The following is a 24,563-nucleotide window of genomic DNA, read 5'->3' as shown; positions in this document are numbered from 1 at the left end:
CGATGCACTGTTAACCGATCCGGATCATTGCATGCTAGATCAACAGCAGAGTTGAACAAAGATCAACGATTAAATTTTTCCAATAATTGTCAATCGTACTTAGTGATTACATTTCAACTTTAATTGTTAATCATAAATGATAATGGTAAAATTGCTACTTTAGTCGCTGGCTGCGACGAACGATTATTCTGGTAATCCGGCTTAAAAAAATCAATTTTTTTTTTTACACTTTCTCAAAGTACATGCTTTCGAAAGTGTCTATGTAAAAGGGTTTGTTTGAATTCGTAAAAAATTAGCAAAGTTATAGATGTTTAAAGGAAACGGTGTACTGCTCGCGACGTAAAGTATGACTATTTTTGTACAACGGGTAAAAAAAACTTCAAATGTGTTTTTTTCAAAAAATATTTCATTTTATAATATTATTATTTATATTGTTATTTATTTTTTGTATTATTATTATTTTATAATATTTTATTTTCTGTACTGCTCGATTGATTGCAAGTATGAATATTTTTGTACAACGAGTAACAAAAAATTCAAATGTGTTTTTCTCAAAAAATATTTCATTTTATAAGATTATTATTTATTTTTTGTATTATTATTATTTTATAATATTTTATTTTCTGTTCAATTGATTGTAAATATGAATATTTTTGTACAACGAGTAACAAAAACTTCAAATGTGTTTTTTTCAAAAAATATTTCATTTTATAAGATTATTATTTATATTGTTATTTATTTTTTGTATTATTATTATTTTATAATATTTTATTTTCTGTACTGCTCGATTGATTGCAAGTATGAATATTTTTGTACAACGAGTAACAAAAAATTCAAATGTGTTTTTCTCAAAAAATATTTCATTTTATAAGATTATTATTTATTTTTTGTATTATTATTATTTTATAATATTTTATTTTCTGTTCAATTGATTGTAAGTATGAATATTTTTGTACAACGAGTAACAAAAACTTCAAATGTGTTTTTTTCAAAAAATATTTCATTTTATAATATTATTATTTATATTATTATTTACTTTTATATTATTCATATTTTATAAAAGCTTCAAATGTGTTTTTCTCAAATCCATATTATTTAAACTGACTGACGGGATATCTCACGTTTTAGTTGACCGATTGACTTGAAATTTGGAGGAGATCTTCACCGGATGTACCTTTATCGCATAAATCACGGATTTCAAAATCTGATGTTTTTTTTTTCTATTTATTTTTACCACTCGAAAGACAAAAAGTACAAGAAAAATCGATACTTTAACTTCAAAATGCTGCCATTTCTTTTTAATTTTCGAAATTTCGCTGTTTCCGTGGTTCATGCGATAGCTATATTTATACCAATTCAGATGCATTTTGGTTTTTTAGTTTCAAATAACCAGGACCGAAATCACGTCAGTCATTCGAACCCGATGTTTTTAAAAACATGCTTTACCTATATAATTTCCCCAACTTTCATTAATTTCGTTAAAAAAAAATTGTAAATACTCTTTAAGTACGAATAAATCTGTCTGCAAAAACTACATACCAAAATGTATCATGATTTCCTTAGAAAAAAATCCCCAAAAAGTTGATTTTTACAAGCTGGATTATCCCCTTAAGTATCACGATGATAGATAATAAATTAACGAAGATTGATTTCTTCAGAACATCGATTAGCGGACTTGTGCTGTTTTGGAATTCGTGGCTGAGCAAAAATTTGTTTCTACTGCGAAATACGATAATAAATGCGGTAATTTTAATATTTTATACATTTTCGTACATCGTGTGCATTCTCTGTACCTTTAAATTTTCCATAAACACAGAAAAATTTGCAATCTACTCGTGATAAACTTTGCCATTCGCAACAACACACGTCTTTATCAACCGAAATTTCCGCTTCTACCAAAAATTGTGCTCTTCGAATGTTTCCTCGTGAAAAAGAGAGGAAAGAAACGAAAGGAACAAAGAAATTCATCGTTAAGAAACGAAGGTCAGACGCCGGAGTATATTTGTACGAATCAAAGATAGCCTTTCGCAATCACGTTGGTCGATGACTTTCCAAATCCATTAATGTCTGTTTATTTACGGATCTCTTATTCTACGGTAGATACAAAGTTAAACACAATATCCATTTTATCAAAGCTCCTGTCGCCGACTCGTCACGCGATATACATATCATTATTCCTAGAATAAATTTCAGATGACCAAAATCTCGCTATTTGTCTAACAACAGTGTCGCGTTACGAAACTTTTCCTAAAAACATAATGATACAGATAAGAGATCCGGCGATAACAGACGCAAACAAAAACAAGTATCCATTTTGCAAGACTGACAACATATAGATAGATATATGCAAAAGTATCTCCGGAAATCGAAGAAGCAACATTGTCAAGCACACGAAATACAATAAAAATCCATTCATTTGAACTAAAATTTAGTTATTCGATTTAACCACTTTGCGCTGGCAACTGATTGCGGACCATAACGAATGACCAAACCGTATACAATAATTCGTCGCTTCTTTTTTGAACTCGTCGTTATGATATCACTGGATAGAAATTATTGAGAAGCAATAAATTTATTTTTTACTTTGCCAGAGTTATACTTAAATATATTCAAAACTGAGAAAATATTGCAATTTTGGGACAAAAAATTCCAGCGTAAGAGGTTAACCAAGCCACTTGCGCTGGCAACTGATTGCGGACCATAACGAATGACCAAACCGTATACAATAATTCGTCGCTTCTTTTTTGAACTCGTCGTTATGATATCACTGGATAGAAATTATTGAGAAGCAATAAATTTATTTTTTACTTTGCCTGAGTTATACTTAAATATATTCAAAACTGAGAAAATATTGCAATTTTTTTTGGGACAAAAAATTCTCGACGTGGCACGCCATTCCAGCGTAAGAGGTTAAATGAACTCTTACTGACTGAATCCACTTATTTGAATCTAAACTCTTATTTCATGAACGAAAAATCACTAGTAGAAGAGAGAATCAATGAACTTGTATTAAAAATAATTAGAGTTTGTTAAAATATAAAGTTACATAACTATTAAAAAATTTGTTTCTAAATTTAAATTGAAGTTGCAGTGTTTAGCTAATATGCATTTTTGTAGAAATAAAGTTGAAAAGATTTCTTGTAACTTTTTTCAATGCAACTCTCACAATTAGTTAGGAAATAACACAGGCAACTTTTGTTATGTATCTCTTTTGTTATACATCCAGAGAAAAAATTAAACTGTAAAAAACACATGTGAGAAAAAATGAAATACATAACGATAAATCAGAAGATTCATGTACTGGCTTATACCAAGAGAATCTAAATTAAACGTGAATAGCAAATTACTAATTTATAAAATAATAAAATCAATTTAGAATATGACAGCTAAGGCAAAGATTAAGAAAATGGAATCTTAACGATTTCATTGCACTAATTGTAACATCTATTCTAAATGCACCGTAATACATATGGAAAAAACAACGATAAAAGAACAGTCAAATCAGAAAATCTCCATAATTAAAGACGAAACATCCTACTGATCCAATGACTTCCAACTATTAACAATCACATACACAGTAAATACTAAAATAATAAAAAGCCTCTTCCAATGACTATCAAAATGCGCTACTATGTTACAAAATACAAAATAAATAAATAAATATTTGTAGCAACAAACAGAAACATTTAAATTCAAGAAATCAATTGAAAACAAATGACAAAATGTAGACACGTTAATGAAACAAAGCGAATTCGTACACTTAACTTGTAACTGAGTCAAGTTCCTTTTTTCTTTATACGTAGTAACGTCTTAAATATCTGATTTAATCTGGTAAACGATTGTTTTAATTTGATAAACGGCTTTATCGTAATGAAAATGTTTTTTAATCACAAATTGATAAACAATTTGACATTTAATTGAAACTCGTCTTGTAATCCAAATTACGACATGAAAATATTCTTGAATAAACTTTAAAAATGATTGTCAATGTCTTATAATATATTTATCGAAATCAATTGCATTCGATCGCAGAATGCGAAGAAAATGAAAAGATAAAATCGATAAGAAAAATATATGACAATGCTATATCATCATACAAATTAGTTGTTCGATTTCCTCTTATCACAGTGACACATTTCGATGAAAGCAGTTAGATATCAAATAAAAAGTACCAAAACTGTATCATATTTCCTAAAGGCCTATAGAAATATGTAGTTTATCAATTCAGATAACATTTCTGCTAATAATAATAATTTCTATCTATTTAAAAAATTATTGATTTTTAAATTTAAAAAAGAGAAGAATTTTTCTCAATCTTCGAGATTAAAAAAATAAAAACAGAAGAATTATAAAATATGTTGATATATATATATATATATAAAATTAAAATACAGTAAATTATTGTTAGATTAAAAATAAATAAAATTTTAACAATATGAAATCAATCATTTTCAAGTATCAATTTAAATACCATTCGGAAAAGTTAAAATTACATGGAATATTTGTATACGTAAATTAATATAGAATATTTTTTAAATATTCATCATTTTCACGTGTGAAAAACCAAATCAATTATAATATACAATGTAATTCGATTTAAAAAAGTAAAAACCTTGAAACGCCTCTAATTTTTAAAAATATGTTAAAAACATAATTGAATAATCATAAATAATGTGCAATTATGATTTTCATTAGATCAAGCATTCGTTGAGCAATCGTTGATTTTGTTCGCTAAATTGTTCAAAATACATTTGACAATCATGTTATCAAAAAGGTGTAACATATTATCGAGACACATCGTTTTCGAGACGCATTGAAATGTTTTTCATGTTTGTCATACATGGATCGGTTTGAATCATCGAGTCGCGAAACGAAGCAACCAGCACCCACGTAAGTGGCAGAATCGAGAGCGTTAAAAAAAAGTACTAGGTTGGCCAATATCCGGTCTGGAGCCTGAGCCCGTTTGGAAATTCGAAGGCCTGCTCCGGCTCCGACCGTAATCCATGCAATCCAACCATACTTCTTCGCGCGAACGTATATATATGTATATATACGTATTACGTATATACATATGTAAATACATTTTTTTAATATAAAATTTATTATAATAATTTATTAATTATTATAAACCAATTTTCACCAATTGTTTTATATATTTTATAATTATGAATCAATAATTTATTATTAATTATAAATCACAATTTTCAATATTAAAATCTTCAATATTCACGGTAAAACGAGAGAGATAATCAGAATATTTTAATATATATAAATCTTTACAATCAAAGGAGAACATTTCGTTAATTTTTTAACTCAATTTTAATGATCACTCCTTCAAGTGATACTGATATAAAAGAATAAATCATACCAGTGTAAAATCTAAAATTTCGATAAATTTTCATAAATTGTTAATCTAATAATATTGTGTAATTGACAGATTTATTTAAAATTAAAATACAAATAAACAAAGTAAAAATAGTGAAAGTTGAAAATAATGAAATCTCCCATTTCAAGATGGAAAAGATATAAATGATTAACGGTAGTTAATAATGTTGTAAAAAAATGTTGATCAGATTTAGTACTTTTTTCATATTTGTAAAAAGAGAAATTGCAAGTCTAAACATATTTTAAATGATAACCCAAGAACAGAGTTGTACACCTACGTATTTCTTTACGACAAAAAGTATGTGAAACAATGATACGGTTCTCACGGTCATAGCGGAGCATTTGTGGGTGAGGTTACGTGCCCTTAGTTGCCACCGATTGTTTAAGCGTGCCTCCCGCGGTTGCTAAGGAACGTTAAGGTAGGTCAAGGGCACTTCGTTTATTATGCGAAACGAACGCCTCGAATGAGCGTCTATTTCTTCACGAATATCTCGTACCGATTGACAGAGAATCTCATATCGGATCTACGTACATGTATAGAAAAAAGTAGTTAACCCAACGTTGAACGTTAATCTCAAACATTTTTTTATACAGTATGTTGCTTAATTTTGCTTTCACTGATAAAGTGCAATTTGATATCGGAACGTGGAAAATTTCAACGAATTTCAATCGAACATGATAGCGGCGCATGAGCTAACGTAAAAACAATTACTGTCACAGATAGTCTGGACAAACGTAAGTTTACATGTACGAGCGCCACGACCGCGTGTCGTGGTTTGGGATGCCCACGTACGCACTGATGTGGCCAGTAGCGCATCTCTAATTGTCCAGGCCCTCTTATTCGATACTCCCAAGAAACAAGCTCTTTTTCAGTATTTTATCGTTGTTGTACAATATTTTGTAACTTACTCGCATGTTGCATCATCGAAACGTAAATCAAGGATACAGTGAGACGTGTAAAAAACTAAATACATAATGAAATAACATGCTATTGACGACGATGCGATAAGCAAAAACCACATATATACGTATTCTTATTGAAACGTACAGTCAGTATAGAGAAAATAATACTGTGCGAATGTACGTTTGTAACAAAAAGAAAAAAAAAATTTCGTGGCAATAAAAAAAAAATTTCTTTCGTCATACGCACCTTTGAACAGTGCCGATCACTGAGAAGAAAACAGGTATCTCACCGCAGGACTCGAAACAAAGAAACGCATTCTTCTTGGTAATTTGCCTTCTAAATTTGAATCACGTTTCTACGAATACGAAAAACACGCGAGGGCACCGCGCGACGCGACAAACTCGTGCCGACACTGCAAAATCTGTAAACCACGCATGCGCCTTTCCGTCCCATTCCCCACCACGGTTACTTACCGATTCTGATGTCAGGTTAAGTCGAGGCGGCGACCGTAGTTTCAGTCGTTTGCTGCACAATGGCGCGATCGGTCTGTACTCGTTCGTTCTGCTGCCGCCGTCGTTTCTGAGCGGAGGGCCGGCCCAAAACGTTGGACCGTCCGTTGCGCGGGATATAGATCTCACCGCACGATCTCCCTCGTTCGTAATCGCTCAGTTATCTACGTTTCTTCGTTTCTCTCGAATTGTTCACTTTCTGTGAAATCTGCGTGACGAAAGAGGAACAACAACAACAACTACAACTACAACACTACAATAACAAGAAGAACAACGACGGCTGATCGAAAGACGAATCGCGAGAACCGTGAACAAAAAGACCACCATTACCGACCACCATCCGAGGTAAACTCGACTCGGAAGAGAGACCAGGTTTTATCCAACGCGCGCGCTATTTGAAAAGTCAATACGCCCGGTAAAGTTATCTGGGGGTTCGCTTTTCGAGTAGACGGCGGTTTATCAACAACGTCTTTGGGGGAAACACGGATTATACATCTGACCGTTTCTCCGTCCCAGCCTCCCGTTCAGGAACGTACGGCGACAACAGGAAGAACATACAAAGGTAAACCCCCATGTGTGTTAACCTCGTTAAATAAATATATTTAGACGGGGAAAAGCGAGAGAAACGTTGAAAAGTGTGCGGCACCGTACGTGTATTTTGCGTATCAATCTCATGCGAGTACAGTGCAAAGTGCAGTGATTATTACCGACACGTACCGGATCGATGTCGGTCTCTTCGTTCTATCGCATATTTACTTTGGTGCGCTTGCCCTGATATATACACACATGCACGTTTGTACCAATGTGTAGTCTTTGCTAGCTCTTCCGTCGAATCGTTTATTAACGATATTGGACGATTGGAACTTGAACCGAGGACTCGGTAAATCCAGTCTTTGTCCAAGTATTTTGATACAACGGTCGAATAAATTCTCGCAACTTAACCTTAAAAAGATCGGGGGGGGGGGGCGTAATTTATCGTCGTCGGTCACTTTCTTCCTTGACTGTGTAGGAAGTCGTTGAAGACGGCGCGATCCATCGACGGTTGCGAGCAAATGTATTAGGCAATTTATTTCGCTGTGTTGCGTCACGCGTACTCGCGCGCTATTAATGCAACCGGTGCTAGCAGTATCGCCGTGACAACTGTGGAACTCCGCCATTTTGACCTTACCGAAGGATATCTGCTATCTACTTGGTAGTGTGCGTGCGAGCGTGCATGCACGTACACGCGTTTCGACACACGTTACCGTGTAGACGCAATCCTTCACTAATTCTGAGCTCACTGTTTCGTCAGATTTTCGTTCATTCAATAAACGCGGATACAGGAAATGCTTGGACTCTGGCACCTATTGCTGGAGTGTTGATTCAAGATTAAAAAAAACACGTTTTGGTAAATTGTCGAGTAGAAATGACGAATTGAAGTCGTAATCGAGATTATTTTTCGCAAAGAGAACCAAAGAGCACGTACTTCCCTGATCTTTGGAACGGTAAGAGCTTTGCGCAAGTGCGTAGATATATAATGGCGCGATTTCGTGAGTATCGATAGTCAGCATCCGTTCTCCGACGATAAAGTCGAACTCGATCAAGCAAGTTCTGGAATTTCCAATTACCGGCCGATATATTTTTTCTTCGTTTCAAAATTATCTCAAAATTCAAACAAAGCTGTTTCACAGAAAATGGAATATACCCAATTCTGTTTTTACACGATAGATACGTGGAAAAAAAGTTCGTGTAAAAGAATACATATATTGTATTTATGGAAAAATAAAAGATTGGTTCCAGACCATGAACCACATGAAAATTCTTATTAAGATCTTATCATTTTTATATGCCTTCGCATTTTATTTCATAAAAATTGCACATGTAATAAATATTTTAGTTATTAACTCCTAAAATAGTTTTTAATGTTTTGTTTTAAATAATTGTCACGATAGCTCCATGTATATCAAAATGCTTTCCTACAGATGTTGCAGCTTGTCTTACAAAATGATCCAAACTTTGAATTTTAATATTTTCTTTTCCTTTTGTTATATATGAGTTATATGACATTATGTAAGAGCTATCAAAAAATATTTCAGTTGTAATTATAACAACTGAAATATTTTTAAACAAAGGTTTGAAAATTATGTGTAACTTATTTATTGACTTCCGGCAAAGTTAATGTTATTTTACTTTTTATTAAATTTTTTTCAACATTAGCATCAGAAATATACCTTTCACTTTTAACATCAAAGTTAAAATGTAGACGAAACAAATTCCATATTGAGACTATTATGTATAATTATAATTTGGGAAATTCCCCACAAATAAAAATTGCAAATGTAACGAACACAATTAAGGTAAAAACCTTGCTCAATTGTGAAGTTGAGTGATTTTACAGTTTTGAAAAGTTTGATACGAAAAAATTTTCTTTTTTAGGATTGATCGTGTCAAGTAAAAACAACTCGTGTAAAAAGAGACTAAACATTTTTTTTTGCAATTTATGTTAAATCAAACTCTGAGTAAAAAGAGTTTGCGTAAAAATATAACTGGACGTATAGTTTTTTTTTTTCTTTTTTTTTTTTTTCTTAATTTTCTGTTCGCACACAGTGAACTTTATCGTAACACAAGGTACGTTAATTATGCAAGGTGTGAATAAAGGTCGATAGAAATTCGTTATACCATTAGTAGCGTTAACGACGCCCTCGAGATTTTTCTTGCGTCACGTTTTATAATTTTTCTGCCACTCGCGCGGCTTCCTCGACTGGATGGAACGTTACAGCGCGGCGCGGCGCAACGACCGCTTTACAGCGATATCCCTGACCTTACTGTTGTCCCCTTCTCTATAGAAATTGCGCACAAGACAGGACTAGTGTCGAAATCGTCTTTTGAAATTGTCCGTGAATCACGTAGAGTTCATAAACGAGGACCCTGTCGATCGAATCCCATCGCGAATATCGATGATTTGACTAAACGTTGACTGTACGTTTTTAGCTTGCGCAAAAGTAAAAGAAAATGATCTTCTGTTGAAAAACAATTTGTACGGCTTGAAATCAATAGATTTTAAGAATCCGTGTTATCGATAATTTATTTATGATAAATGTTACGTTTCAGTTGAAAGAAAGCAGTCTATGTAAAAACTTGCTTATTCTTGCCTGTTGCAGAGCTTTTCTTTTAAAGTGACCGATTGTCACCCACGAAGATCTCCGTCCAAGGACCCAACGGTAGCACGAAGCAACGCTGCGTGGGCCCAAGCACAAGTGATATTCTTAACTAATAATTAATTAGCTATTGCATTCGTTTATACCTGTCAACCTCAAAAAAAAAAAAAAAAAATGTTCAAATTGGCCCGTTATATAATCGATAGTCGATCGTTATAATCGATCATCATCGTAGCTACCGCCGTCGATAATCTTATGACTTGAAGTGTGTTCAAAAGGCTTTTTTTTCTGTTTCTTAACGACCCATTGACAATAATTACGAATAATTATAAGAACCGAATCGAACTCTCAAAGACGAATTGGTGTGTTTCGTTCTGTTGGACCGAACGATTTTGAAAGAGAGAGAGAAGGGATAAGGGAGGCGGATAAGTGTCAGCCAGTGTAAAAAAAACAGTACGTGTGCGTGTGAAAACGGCGCAATATGAGAATGACAGCCGCTGTCAGACAGCATTCTCTTCATCTACAAGTGGCTCGCACCAACAATGGAAAATTCCTGGTTTGTCCGAACAGTAATCAGGACATTAATCAACAACCAACGAACGACGAGGCGAATTCGGTGCCAGCGGTTGTCTTCCCTAGTTACGAACCGTTGCCTGCCGATCATCATGGACCTACCATACTCGGCGATCGGTATGTGCTTCTTGGACCAGCCGAGGGGAGCGCTCTCTATCGATGCGTCGACGTACACAATGGCCAACAGCTCGTTGCAAAGGTGAGCGTTCACATTTCTTTTTACTTTCTTTCTCTCTTTCGTCTGCTCTTGATGTGAATATGTTTTTAATCCTTTTGCCGCTTGTACGCGCGTTGCACGTTGTATGCGATAGTGGCGCAAGTTTCAAGCTACCTTGCATAATTGATCATTACGATAGTATTGAAAGATTATGAAAGGTATAGAAATATTGCGGCAATTCAAATTTCTAATCTTGTTTCTAACTCCACTACGTTTCACCGAAAATATCGTTGAATTTTTTTTTTAGCGAAAGAGTTAACGTAGCAAATGTTATTTGTTTAAATTCGACGAAGCAAACACGTATGAATGAAATAACCGTGAATAATCGAGAAAGATATTGAAATTTATTCTGAAGTCAAACGTTAGTTTCGCTTTGTTCGAACGCGAATGCAAACATTTTTCTTCAATTTTTGAAAATTTTACATTTCAATCTTAGTATTTCATAATTATTCCGAACGACTTGAGAGGAATCGTTATTGTCTAAAAACTTGAATGAAAAACGAGCCAGCTGATGCAACGTTAATAGAGTATATACTGTAATATCCACTATAGGTAATTATGCAACACTTGTTGACATCTATTTCAGACGACAATAAATGTTACGCACCTCATTACTCGTTCTTTCGCAGCAATAACAAATTGTATTTGCTGATCAAAGTTTTTATCTTGATTGTCTCTAACAAAGTCATCATTTAATTACATTGTCAGCAGAATCAATTTTATCAATTACATATTTCGATAAAAAATTAACAATCGTAAATGATTACACCTCTCAACTTTCTTATTAAATCATTTCCGGTTATACATTTGCTAAGAAATTCAGTTTGGAAAAAAGTTCTTCGAGTTATGTTATGTAAAACTAGCAACGTGATACAAAACAATAGAAGTATTGCATAAGGAAATGTTATTGTAGGTATTTAAGTCTCGTTACGAATGTTCTATTAGAAATCCTTGTTTTATCTGCATTTGTTGCGACATTTAAAATGAAACTGGAGAAACAAAAGTGAAGTGAATGTATCTTACAAAACGCCACTTGTTTCGTTTTAAATAAAATTAGCAATATTTCTTTAACCTCTTGCGTTGGAATGACGTGCCACGTGCGTCGAGAATTTTTTGTTCCAAAATTGTAATATTTCTCAGTTTTAAGTATATTTAAGTAAAACAAAATAGGCAAAACGAATAATAATCAATCATTTCTATCCAGTGATATCATATCGACGAGTTCAAAAAGAAAGCGGCGAATTATTGTGTACGGCGCGGTCACTCGCGCGTTATGGTCCGCAATCAGTTGCCAGCGCAAATGATCGAGTGTAATTTTATTTTTGCTGCACATACAATTTTTATTTAAAAAGCTGCCCGTTTTACCTTTTTTTTATCGTATAAATCGATAAGTGTAGCTAGAAATTATCTACGCTAATATAAAAATTAATTAAATAATTAATAATTAAAATTAATATATAATTAATAATTAAAATAATTAGTATATAAAATTAATTAAATAATAATAATAATTAAATAATAAAATAATATAAAAATTAATTAAATAATAATAGTTTAAAAACCAATTTAAAAAAATTTTTTTTTTAATGTAACATTTTTGATTTAGCATAAAATTCTTAAATGTTAATGGAATCAATCTTTATACAAAATTTATTAAACACGAACGAAAAAATATGAATTACTACATATTTGAACACATGCAAAAATTAAAGAGCTCTAATATATTATATCTGTATATACCATACATGTAGGTTATCCAACTTAACCTACTATCCTTTCGAAAAAGTTAGAAATTAAAAACTTTAGTAATGTTTTTATGGCGAGTAGTTAAGTTAACTACGGTAGTCAATTTGCTTCGTGACAAATTGTCAATAAACCGAATAGAATCCGAGTCGAAAATGATACTGTTAGTAATAATTATGAAATCGGGATGCGAATGTTAAAGAACACGTGTCCAATGCGATATTTCTCGTACTAACGAGGAAAGATAGTAGATAGTCGCTGGTTGGATTTCGAAAGACGTTTGGTCGTTTATCCTTGATAGAGCAAACGCATCCTGCCTCCAGGATATATGTCACGAAAGACTCGAAGGCAGCAGGTGTGCAATAGCGTGCAGAAACACGTCCAATAAAACTTACATGCTGTATCAATGAAAATCGCCTTTCTAAACTATCGCCCGGGGGTTTATTTTGTTAAGATGCGAGTCAAAGATGAGTAGTTGACGCGTTATCAATCGATGTCATTCTGATTCGTCATTCTGAATGTTGAGAATTGCTCCATATGATTCATATACTGTCGTTTATGTGTCTGTGTATACAGGGTGTCGACAATCGACACGTAAAAATGAGTCAGAGAAAAATTTCCGTTTTCGAGAAAATCGATGTATGTTAACCTCTTGCGCTGGATATTTTCTCAGTTTAGTATATTGAAATATTTAATTTAGTATATTGATATTTGATAAATATTTAATTAATTAAATTAATATTATAAAGTAATAGTAATATTTACTTAATTAATTAATATTATTTATATTTAATAAATATTTAATTTAGTATATTGAAGTATATTGAAATATTTAATAAAATATTTAATTTAGTATATTGATATTTAATAAATATTTAATTAATTAATTAATATTATTTATATTTAATAAATATTTAATTTAGTATATTAAAAAATAACCCAAGCAAAACAAATAATAAATTTATTAGTGTTTCTTAGTAATTTCTATCCAGTAATATACTGATGAATTGAAAAAGGGGACGAATTATTGTATACAGTTTGGTCACTCGTTATGGACCGTGAATCAGTTACTAGTGCAAGAAGTTGGCTGCGATGAACGACCTAACTTAATTTATAAAATATCTATAAAATGCAGTATGCATAACTTATAGAACACAGTCTGTGTATAGTAAATATTGAAAATATTTTTACGTACAGTGATTCAGATTATATATTAGATTAGATATTCGGACACTGAATATTGAAACTGTTGCAATTTCGTCAAGTGAAATCGCACAATAATAAACTTGGGCTCGTTTTAAAGCTCCAAGCCTCTACTTTCAAAATGCTTCGTTCATTTTATTTCAAAAGGTAAATTTAAATCGAATTAATTTCTTGACTGGATAAAAGTAAACAATTAAAGATTATTTTACGTGAGAAAATAAACGAAAATTGTAAAATTTTCTTTTTTATGTTTCTGAGAAAAATTTATCAAATTCACGTGTACCAATGCGAAGCATTTAAAGTCTATTTTAAAAAATGGAAATAATAGCTTGGACGAAAGAAAATGTGTTGAAAAGTTAAAGTAGAAAATCTTTTCATTTTAAGCTTCGTTTTCGAAAAAATTGAATTTCAAATAGATAAGTATCGTCGATAGTAATTTTTGTATACATTTGGTAGGAAGTTATATACAATGTATACTTACACTATTTACTCAACGAATCTTTAGACCGATTTTCTTCCAAAATTAACGAACAAAAAATTTGTTATATTTTGTTATATTATAGATTTGTTATTGTGTACATTTAACATTCAATTGATGCTTATTGACGACTATAAGAAATTAAATCAAATTTAAGTTGTATTATACAATCAATATACAAATTGTATTCTATATCTTGTATAAATGTCATTGATGGTCTTTATCATGTAACATTCTATATAATTTAATTTCTATATTGTTATTGGGCAACTGTATTAATTGCTCAACGATATTAATTGAAAGTTTCTTATATAAATAATGCAGAAAGTATATAATATAAAAATAAAATACGGTTTCGAATTGCAAAATATTTTATGAAAACTTCAATATCTTGTTTTATGCAGATTACTAGTTTTAATAAACATTACAACAGAAGCTACTCTATTAGATTTATCATAATATGTACTCACTATCAGGATTAGGTTTTTAAAGCCTAAATTATATATTCGATCATGTATTGAACAGTTTTAACATCAACAATATTGGAAATATATAGGGTGATTCTTAAATGCATGTCTATATTTTAAATAATGAATCTACACACTAATACAACTAAAATTGATTAAGATATCCCTACACTGCCGCTCAAAAGTAGCCTAATGTATTTAACTTCGTAACAAAAAATTGAACAAAATTTTACATAGTTCACATAGTTCACAAAGCTTACTTGAGAATACCTATTTCTTCGAGAATTCTCAAAATTCTCGAATTTTGAAATACTTTCGGAATCTGCTTCGACCATCGGATTCCCAAGATTTCTAATATATATACTAATACATGTCTAACGTGTACATATAGAAGAATTATTATTCAGCTCGCCAGTTTCACAAGTCTGCTTTACCGGTTCAACTCGTTGAACAGACTATAATATTGTAATATCTCAATGCCTTTGAGCGTATATCTTATAACTGCCGTTACAAAACCTAATCTCAAGATTTCACAGTTCATATATATATATACATACAGGATGTCCATAAAGTCTCTTTACAATTTCAAAAATTTATAACACAGGCAAATGAAAAGACAGATAAGTGGAAATTATTACAAAATGAGACGTATATGTTTAAATTTTTTTCTGCCTCATTTAGTACACATCTATACGGTACCATTAGTTGCACGAAGCACGTCAAGGTGGTACTCGATTTCTTACACGATTGATGTTTTCCTCAAGTGTTTTTGATCGTCCATTCCTCCCTTTATCGAACACTGTCCCTGTCTCCAGAAACTTCTCGTGCCATACACGAATTGATAGACGTGACGCTGGATCCCTTCCATACTTAGTTCTGAAGTTTCGCCGAGTCTGCAGATCCGATTTGGTTTCAATAAACCATGACACGCACTGTGCCTTCTCCTGAGGAGTAGCCATTTTGTAAAAGGTTCATTTAACAGTATCTTATTCATCAACAGGATATCTGAAATGCAATGTGATGAAAACCTTGATAACCACCAAGTACATAGAACAAATCCGATGAAGATATCTCATCAGTTGCCTTTAATAAATTTTTGAAATTGCAAAGAAACTTTATGGACACTCACATGAGGTTATGTTAAAGATATCGTGTACTGAACAAAGGTACGGGACATCACTAATCTAAAGCAAATGATCACTGATGCCATTTCCACCATTGATGGAGACTATGCTACAGCGAACATGGCAAGAAATCGAGTACCATCTTGATTTAGCTTTGTGTAGCTAAACAGTGTCCTTCTGGAGGTGTATTAAATGAGGCAAAAAAAAAAAAAAAAAAAACTAAATATATACGTCTTTGTAATAATTTCCACTTATCTGTCTTTTCATTTGCTTTTGTAATTAATTTTCGAAATTGTAAAGAGACTTTACGGACACCGTGCATAAGAAATTCATGATCCTGCGAGATTTACCTAGAGAAAAATGAACTGAGAACAATGACATCGGAAAAGTAGAAAGTAGAAAGGTAGCCGTTGACAATCGAGAAACGGTGTTCATAAAATCATACTTTTTAAAGCGCAGGTAAACCCTAGGTAGGAAATCGTAGTACCGGTTGGGTCGAGAGAAAAAAAATAGCGGATCCCCTCTTTGTTGTATCCGGTGTTTCTTCTCGCGAAACGGGCAACCGTTATTTCTATTGTCATCGGTGGCACGAGAGAGGAGACTCATTGGCAGTGTGTGTCACTCTCTGAGAAATGTTATTCGGAATATTCTTGCGTCAACCTTCACCGCATTTCTCGCAATTAAATCCCATAGTTGCATTTCTAATGAACGTTGCTGTTTTAAGAACGCGACCGTCGCGATGTGTCGCAATGGCTTTTACCTTCGAGCGGCGATTATTGTTATCTCTCGTGCTCGGAAAGGACTTGGGATTCCACGAGGGGGGATGGTCCGAAACCGTTGAAATCTGTATTTCATGAACTTTCAAAACATCACGCTCGACTCGCAATGAGTTGGGTCAACTCGTTTTACAAAAGTCTTCTGCGCTATATACAATGATTGATTTTTACGAAATTATTTAACACGTTTAATACTGTTTTCGGTACACGCTGAAACTCATTTCTACGCTAAGTGATATGTTTTTTATTAAGAGACGAGAAGGTAATCAATGATTGTAATTCGATATATGAGTGAAAACATTAGAAATAAATATTATTTACTGTACTAATTTCTTACATACACACTCTTGCATGAATTTTGTCACGCAACTTTATTTTTTTTATTATTCTTGTATTTTTCATTGCCAAATAAATTTAACAATTGATTTAAAATTAATAAAATTAATCTAGAAAAATTCTCACCAATATATATATATGATTAAGTCTCGATTTAAATATCATAAATCCTTTTCGTTTGTCAAACTAAACTATAAGATTGAAATACAAAAATTCAAAGATCATAGGATTGAATCAATTAATGACACAGCACCAATTCTATAATACTATATTTATTGTATAGAAATTATTCCACGCTTCCTTATAACATTTCTTCATTTTAAAATCTTTATTTTCCAACACTTTGATTTTAATATTCTTCCACTCCAACTTCCAAATATTCACCAACTTTCCAACACTTTGATTTTAATATTTACAAACGTAATTTAACGTAATTTCTTCATTTGTTGAAAGCTGCTGAAAGAGTACTATGCATGTGCTATGTGTGCAAGTCATTAAGACTATTATTTACATTTTTCCCTGGAGACAATAAAGCTATCCACGGATTTACCACTGACAGAATTGCAAATAAGAAAATGATGGATCATTGTTGACGTCTGTTAATCATTTAATTCTCTTTATGACTTTTGTTTCTTGAGCGGTTGTTTGTTAGCTTTTTACGATCAGACAATGGAACTTTGTAGGATCCCATAGCCGTTGCATTAACGATTTCGGAATCGTAAAAGCAATCGGAATGACGAAGCTTTAGGAAACATTTCTGTTGAGTAAGAAATCGAAGACAGTGAATTCCGTGGAAAGATTTTTTTATCGCTTTTCCACTTCTGGTGCTGGAGAAACAACACCAAAAAAATGTAAATAAAATTCGACGAAAATGGAAAACTTTTTCATCTTCAAATTTTTACACTTGTTTAACGACGAATTTAATAATTTTTAATATTTGATCTTGAATAAATATTTAAACAGTTTATAGCATTAATTACAGGCTTCAGGTTTATGTATAATGTTTTGTGGCAGGAGATTTTCATACCTTAATTTTTTGTTTTATGAGTCAGAATGACATCATTATGTTTTTCACACGGGTCTGCAGTGTTAGAAAATCTAACATTTTACTTCCTTTCCTCTCCTCGATGATTCTATATAAGCTTGATTTGGGCACATTTATAGCACTTGATAAACTTCTAATAAGATCTTTAATTTTCTCCAAGTTTTGAAAGAAAATCTTTTCTTCTTCATTAACATTCTAGTTTATCATCTTTACAACGCTGTAGCAAAAATTGCAGAACAACATTATGCATACTGTTCTTCTTTTCAAGCTTTTTCACTTTCACTTTCAAATTATCATCCGTTTTAACTCTAGGCACACTTTTAAGCTGGTGTACTTTTGAAAATGTCTTGAAAATTATTCTAACACTGGCTCACTTTGATAAATAAATGACGATCGAGTGATTGTTTTTTTTTTTTAGTTAGTTAATAAATATAGTAACCTACTATCTTTGTATTTAGACACCCACCAAATATTTATCATATTAATAATCAGGTAAAAACTATATAAGTTATAGTTACAGTATAGTGCTAAACAATGATATATCATTGTTGATTACATTAATTTATTCTTTCTTTGTTTCTCTCCTTCAATTTTGTAATTATCATTTTATACAGAATTTGTCTTCTTTCCTCAAATCTTATCACAATTTAGCTCGATACTTTTTGTTTAGGTACAACTTTTTCCACGCTGAAAGGGTTTAAAAAAATAAGGGGAAAGTATAAAATATTTTGTTAACTCTTTAAGTATTTACAATTATCAAAAATCGGAAGATTTAATACCGATGAATAAGAAATATAAACAAATTAATAGAGTACTCATCTTTTAACATATACATACCTTTAATATAGTTATTCAGTATCACAATATGTTTTCCTCTTTGAAACAGTAATAAGCAAGCCAATTGTTGTGTTATTGATTATATGATTATCTATCTATTCTAATTAAGATCTGTATTTCGCTGTCGAGTCAAAGAAGGTTTAGATTAGGTTTGGGTTAAACTAAAATAAAAATGTGCATACATGTGATAGTGTTAGAGATTTGTAATAGTACATTGTGTAAATACTTGCGTGATTAATTTATCACTCTTCCGCTGTTTCTGATTGTAAGTTTCCGTTGCGTGAAGAATGATAAAGCTCCATTTATAATTAACAGATTGGACATTTTATGACGTTGAAGTCTGTAAAAATATGTCAAAGCTTTTGTTTGACTTTGTTTCTCTATTGATGCATCTAAATGTTAAAACTTGCAATTTGATTAGTTCTGGACAGATTGGAGATAACTCCACGTTGTTTTTAATACTATTCAGTGCACCATATCACATCCGGTCAAATTTAAAAATTTGATTTAAAATTCTCAGCTCATTGCTATCTAACTTTGTGACAAAAAATGAAAATGTATAATTCTTTTCTTATTGTATCTGAAAGTTATTTTGTATATAGTTTTTGTGCATTTCCTATATTAAATTATGGATCACCTATATTTCTTTCATGAAAAGATAATTTTTTTTTTTTTCATAGTCAGTATTTTGACTGATTACGGTACAAATACATATACAGGGTGTCCCACGTAACATTTTTCACAATTTTTCAAGTACTTGCGATAATCTGACAAAAAAATGTTCTGAACAAAAGTTGATCAGTTTCCGATTGGCTATACAGTGTAATAAAAAAAATTTCAAAAGAATTTTTTTTTCGATAATTGTCAAGGTCACCTTCGTTTTTTTTAATGGCACTTTATATTTTTGACTCGATAGTATTGTAGCTCGTATCTAGACGAAATTCAACGACTTAGTATACCATGATCTTCGGATGATCTTGAAAGCAAAGAAATGAAAATTTCAACAAAAAATGACAATCGGCATGAATGGGTGACAATAACTTGTGTTTATTATCAAGATTCGAAATTACATTCAACTCAGGAACCTTGGATAATTGAACGAAAACGATTTCGTGAAAAATTCACAACAAATGTTCAAATTGAAATCCATTTTGTTGTAGGCATAATTCCGTAATCTCTACGTAGTAATTTTGTATTGTATTGGTTGCTCTTGCGATAGTAGCGAACTTCTTCGCATGCTGTACGGATTCGCTGCTTTAAATGTTCCATATTTTGTATTGGAACAGCATAAACTATTGACTGCAGATGACCCTATAGAAAAAAATCAAGTGATGACAAATTAGGGGATCGTGGTGGCCATAAGTGCCCAACCAATGTGTCTCCAAACTTTGAGTTTAAGTAGTTATGAACGATTCGAGCATTATGAGGTGGGCAACCGTCTTGTTGGAAATAAATACGCTGCTGAGTATCATTTGGAAGCCCTTGCATCGAATGTTTGAAGTTGCGTGGAAAGAAAATTTAAATAATTTTGAAATGTTAAATTAAAAAAAATAAATGAATAATAATAAACACAAGTTATTGTCACCCATTCATGCTGATTGTCATTTTTTGGTGAAATTTTCATTTCTTTGCCTTCAAGATCGAGCTGCAATACTATCAGGTCAAAAATATAAAGTGACATTTGAAAAAACGAAGGTGACCTTGACAATTATCGGAAAAAAAAATTTTTTTTGGAAATTTTTTTTGTTGCACTGTATAGTCAATCGAAGACTGATCAACTTTTGTTTAAAACATTTTTTTGTCAGATTATCGCAAGTACTTGAAAAATTGTGAAAAGTATTACATGGGACACCCTGTATATATTTAAAAACAAAATGCCATAAAATCAAAGGACTTAAATTATTTCAATGTCGCAGATTTCAAAGAAGAATTTCAAAGTCTGAATGAAGAACCACTGCTTCGTATATGTGCGTTGCAACGTCATAATTGATTGTATAGTTGTTGCTTCCGCTATGAGGTTATTAACGTAACTGGCTGCTATAATTCAAAGTAATTTATTTGAGATTTTCATACGTTTCGTCGGCAATCTTCCGTGTATTATTGCACTTGCGAACAAACATAACGATACAATAACCGCCAATCCAATCATTTCCAACCGAACTGTTTACGTATTTAAAAAAATATTGCATTTATTTATGTTTTAACCTCGTGCTGGAATGACGTGCCACGCACGTCGAGAATTTTTTTTGTTCCAAAATTGCAATATTTTCTCAGTTTTGAATATATTTAAGTATAACTCAGGCAAAGCAAATAATAAATTTATTGCTTCTCAATAATTTCTATCCAGTGATATCATAACGACGAGTTCAAAAAGGAAGCGACGAATTATTGTATACGGTTTGGTCACTCGTTATGGTCCGCAATCAGTTGCCAGCGTAAGTGGCTTGGTTAACCTCTTACGCTGGAATGACGTGCAGCACGCGTCAAGAATTGTTTGTCCCAAAATTGAATATTTTCTCAGTTTTAAGTATATTCAGGTAAAACAAAGTAGGCAAAACAAATAATAAATTTGTTACTTCTCAATAATTTTTATCCAGTGATATCATAACGTCGAGTTCAAAAAGAAAGAACGACGAATTATTGTACACGGATTTGGTCACTCGTTATGGTCCGCAATCAGTTGCCAGTCGCAAGTGGTTTGTTAAACAAGTTACTAGGAATCTTAATTTATGATTTCATTTTCATTTCGTACTTTTCCTGTATTTATTATTAACTATTATCACTGTAATAATAATTAGCCATTAGTACTATGCCTACTAATGAACGTATCGTATTATATAATACAACATTCGGTTGTAAAAACGATTCAAATGAAAAATGATCAGACTTTAAATCGATTCAGGCTACGTTCAATAGTTATATACAACTTTGCAACAAAATGTTTACGAACAAACTTCTTACAACGAAATGTTTTTCTTATTTTCACTTGCTGATCATGCTTCTACAATTTTTCTGGACAAACAGGAAACACCTTATGTTAATAGTATTCACTTTTTATTATGCTATAGCTTAGTATAGTATGACTATCTGTTCCTGTATTGTTAAATCTATTGCGTGTTTAATAGTACGATTAACATGTAGAATCTGAATTCATTATCCAATTAATTGCAAGAAGGGGTAACCTTCATTAGCAGTCCAGAGCTATTGAATCCACGTGACTAGAAAGGCTAGAATTTTCTGATTGCGTTAATATTTAGTAACTATACGATTATTAAGCGATTTACATTTTTTTTTTTAACTTTACTATTCAATTATCGCAATTATCGTACTTATTATCGTTTATTAATAGCTACGGCGTAGATTCGTACAAACGATATTTTATGAAAGAGAATTAAAATTTTAAATAACAGTTTTAAGCTAAGATAACAAGTAGAAAAAGTTTTTCTGAAATAAAATATATACGTATGAAAATATTTATAAGTGTTTTTAACATAAAGTTTTAACATAAAGTATCTATAACATAGTTTAATAAAAAGTAGTTTAGCATAATAATAGTATAAGTAATTTATAAATGGTTTAATACGAAATATTTATAAATAGACTTTTATTAAAAGCAATAAATCGTATTGATTAATTATATTAAAAATACATGATTTCGTTTAAATAAATTCATTTGAAAAAAAAAGAAATTATATCAAATCATATATATACATATGTTTGTATCTTTTCTAAAATCATTTCACTTTTGTTTGAATCAATTGAACTGTTCATTCGCCAAATCGATTAATTTCACAAAATAAAAAGAATAGAAAAATTGCTAAAACACGTTGTAGAATGTATCATTATAAACTTTAGTCTTTTTTTTAATTTGTGCTTATAATACAAAAAAATACTGCAAACGGTCTTTTTGTTTTGATTATGCATCGTGCATTGTTGTGAAAATCACTTTTAAAGTTTAACATATTGAAGAAAATTCGTTTGCTATAAAGTAATAATCCTCTAAAGTTTCAAAATCCAAAACTTTAAAGGCTTATTCATTTCAGATAATACAAAATTGCAAGATACAAAATAATATTTATACGCATAGTATATTTTGTTATAATTCGGACAAAATTTTCAATTATTTTTAATTATTCTCACTAAATTACTAATATATTACAAATAAATACGATGCCTTTTGAACCTATTCAGTGGAAACAAAAATTTTAGCCAGCTAAAAATCGTTTAAATATCCCACTGTGTGATGTATCTCATTGTCATTCATAAAATTGGATAAAAAATAACTATATACTCGAAAAAAAATTATCGGTATTCTAAACTGTTATAGCTTCACGTGGAAAAAATTATGCAACAATTCACTTGGTCTCAGCTTAGAGCATAAAGTTCTACTTTAACAACCTCATTTTTCTCATTTTTTTTCAAAAATTTGAAGATTTGCGAAAAAGGATACTTTTTTCAAAAATTGTAAAAAAATCAGATGTTTGTAAAAGAATTTTTTGTTTGTGGCAAGATCCACCATTATCTCAAAATAGAGCTTAAAAAGTACGAATATTCCCTTCTTCTATCATGCATAGAAATATTTAAAAGTAAAAGCCCGTGGCCTATTTAAATTTCTTTTGTTTCAATTATATTAGTTGCATATTAAAATTAATTGAATTTTCAAAAGTATAATATATCTAGTATAGTATAATATAATCTATAATAGTATATATCTATAATATCTATAATCTATAATAGTATATATCTATAATATCAATAATCTATAATAGTATATATCTATATCTATAATCTTTAATATAATCTATATAATATTAATCTATAATATGTAGTATATAAAATTAATTGAATTAAAAGTAAATAGCAGAATGGAACAATGAAACGAACTATGTATTCTGAGAAATATCTATATTTCTCCTATTTGTTATTTTTCCTCCTTAGTAGTTGTTGGGGGGGGGGGGGATTTTGCGGCTCGCAATGTAAAACTTCCCCTTCATCCGCCAGCTGTGAGCAAACTGCGTCCATAAATAATTCGTAATTTATAAACCCTAGTTTCTCTCAGCCAGTGTCATTCTGTCTCCTTTTTTTCGGAAATAATGGTAGACGGTGTCGCAGCACGGCGAATGATCACAGAAATTGCGTCGATTTTTAATCATTTTTACACTTTACTGCGTGTAAAACGTATTCAATTCAGAATTAGTTCAGTATTTTTCATATTTGTCATCTAATACATATCACATTGCCAGCGTATTTTGTTTTCCACATTCAACATGTTTCACTCATGTGTTTGCATCAAGAGGAGATTCTTCTGTAATTGTTGCAAAATTTTATAATCTCCATAAATTTTTTAACACTAGAACTACCGACTTTATACTTCAGTATTTTCTTTACCATTATTATATTTATTATTTAATTTATTAAATTTATTTTGTAGATTGAATTTTTATATTTTAGAAATATTAAATATTTTATATATTAATAATTTTAAATTTATTTATGTAATTTTATCTTTTTTAGTAAAAATTCCAATATATATGATTCATTCGTGGATGATTATTAAAAACTCATGTTGAAGCTCCTTTTTTTAAGTTCAATAATTTTAGCTTCAGTTGTGTTAAAATTAGGAAGATATGGAATATTACGAATTATACGTGTTTATATGTAATAAATTTTATTTATATTTAATAATAATTTATTTATTTGGAATATTATTTTTAAAAATTATATATGTTTGTGTCAATTAATTGAGAAGACATAAAATTAATTGTTGTTATTTCTTCAATTGTTCTAATTGGGATTATATTAATAACAAAATTAAGATTATATGATATT

At 31.0% G+C, this 24,563-nt stretch overlaps 1 protein-coding gene across 1 annotated transcript in view; it reads left to right on the top strand.

Annotated features, from left to right (window-relative positions):
* Nucleotides 1–6,785: 6,785 nt before the first annotated feature.
* The window catches only part of LOC122528943 (tribbles homolog 2), a 50,252-nt gene continuing 32,474 nt past the window's right edge, over nucleotides 6,786–24,563 (top strand). Inside the window, exons 1-2 of the mRNA XM_043654605.1 lie at nucleotides 6,786–7,360; nucleotides 9,939–10,707. Coding sequence (XP_043510540.1) covers nucleotides 10,417–10,707 — 291 coding nt within the window. The 5' untranslated portion in view covers nucleotides 6,786–7,360; nucleotides 9,939–10,416. The remainder of the gene's footprint in view (nucleotides 7,361–9,938; nucleotides 10,708–24,563) is intronic.

This window comes from Frieseomelitta varia, unplaced genomic scaffold (genome assembly GCF_011392965.1).
Source record: "Frieseomelitta varia isolate USP_RPSP 00005682 unplaced genomic scaffold, Fvar_1.2 scaffold_271, whole genome shotgun sequence".
Classification (NCBI taxonomy): domain Eukaryota; kingdom Metazoa; phylum Arthropoda; class Insecta; order Hymenoptera; family Apidae; genus Frieseomelitta; species Frieseomelitta varia.
This window is presented reverse-complemented; position numbering and strand designations above follow the sequence as displayed.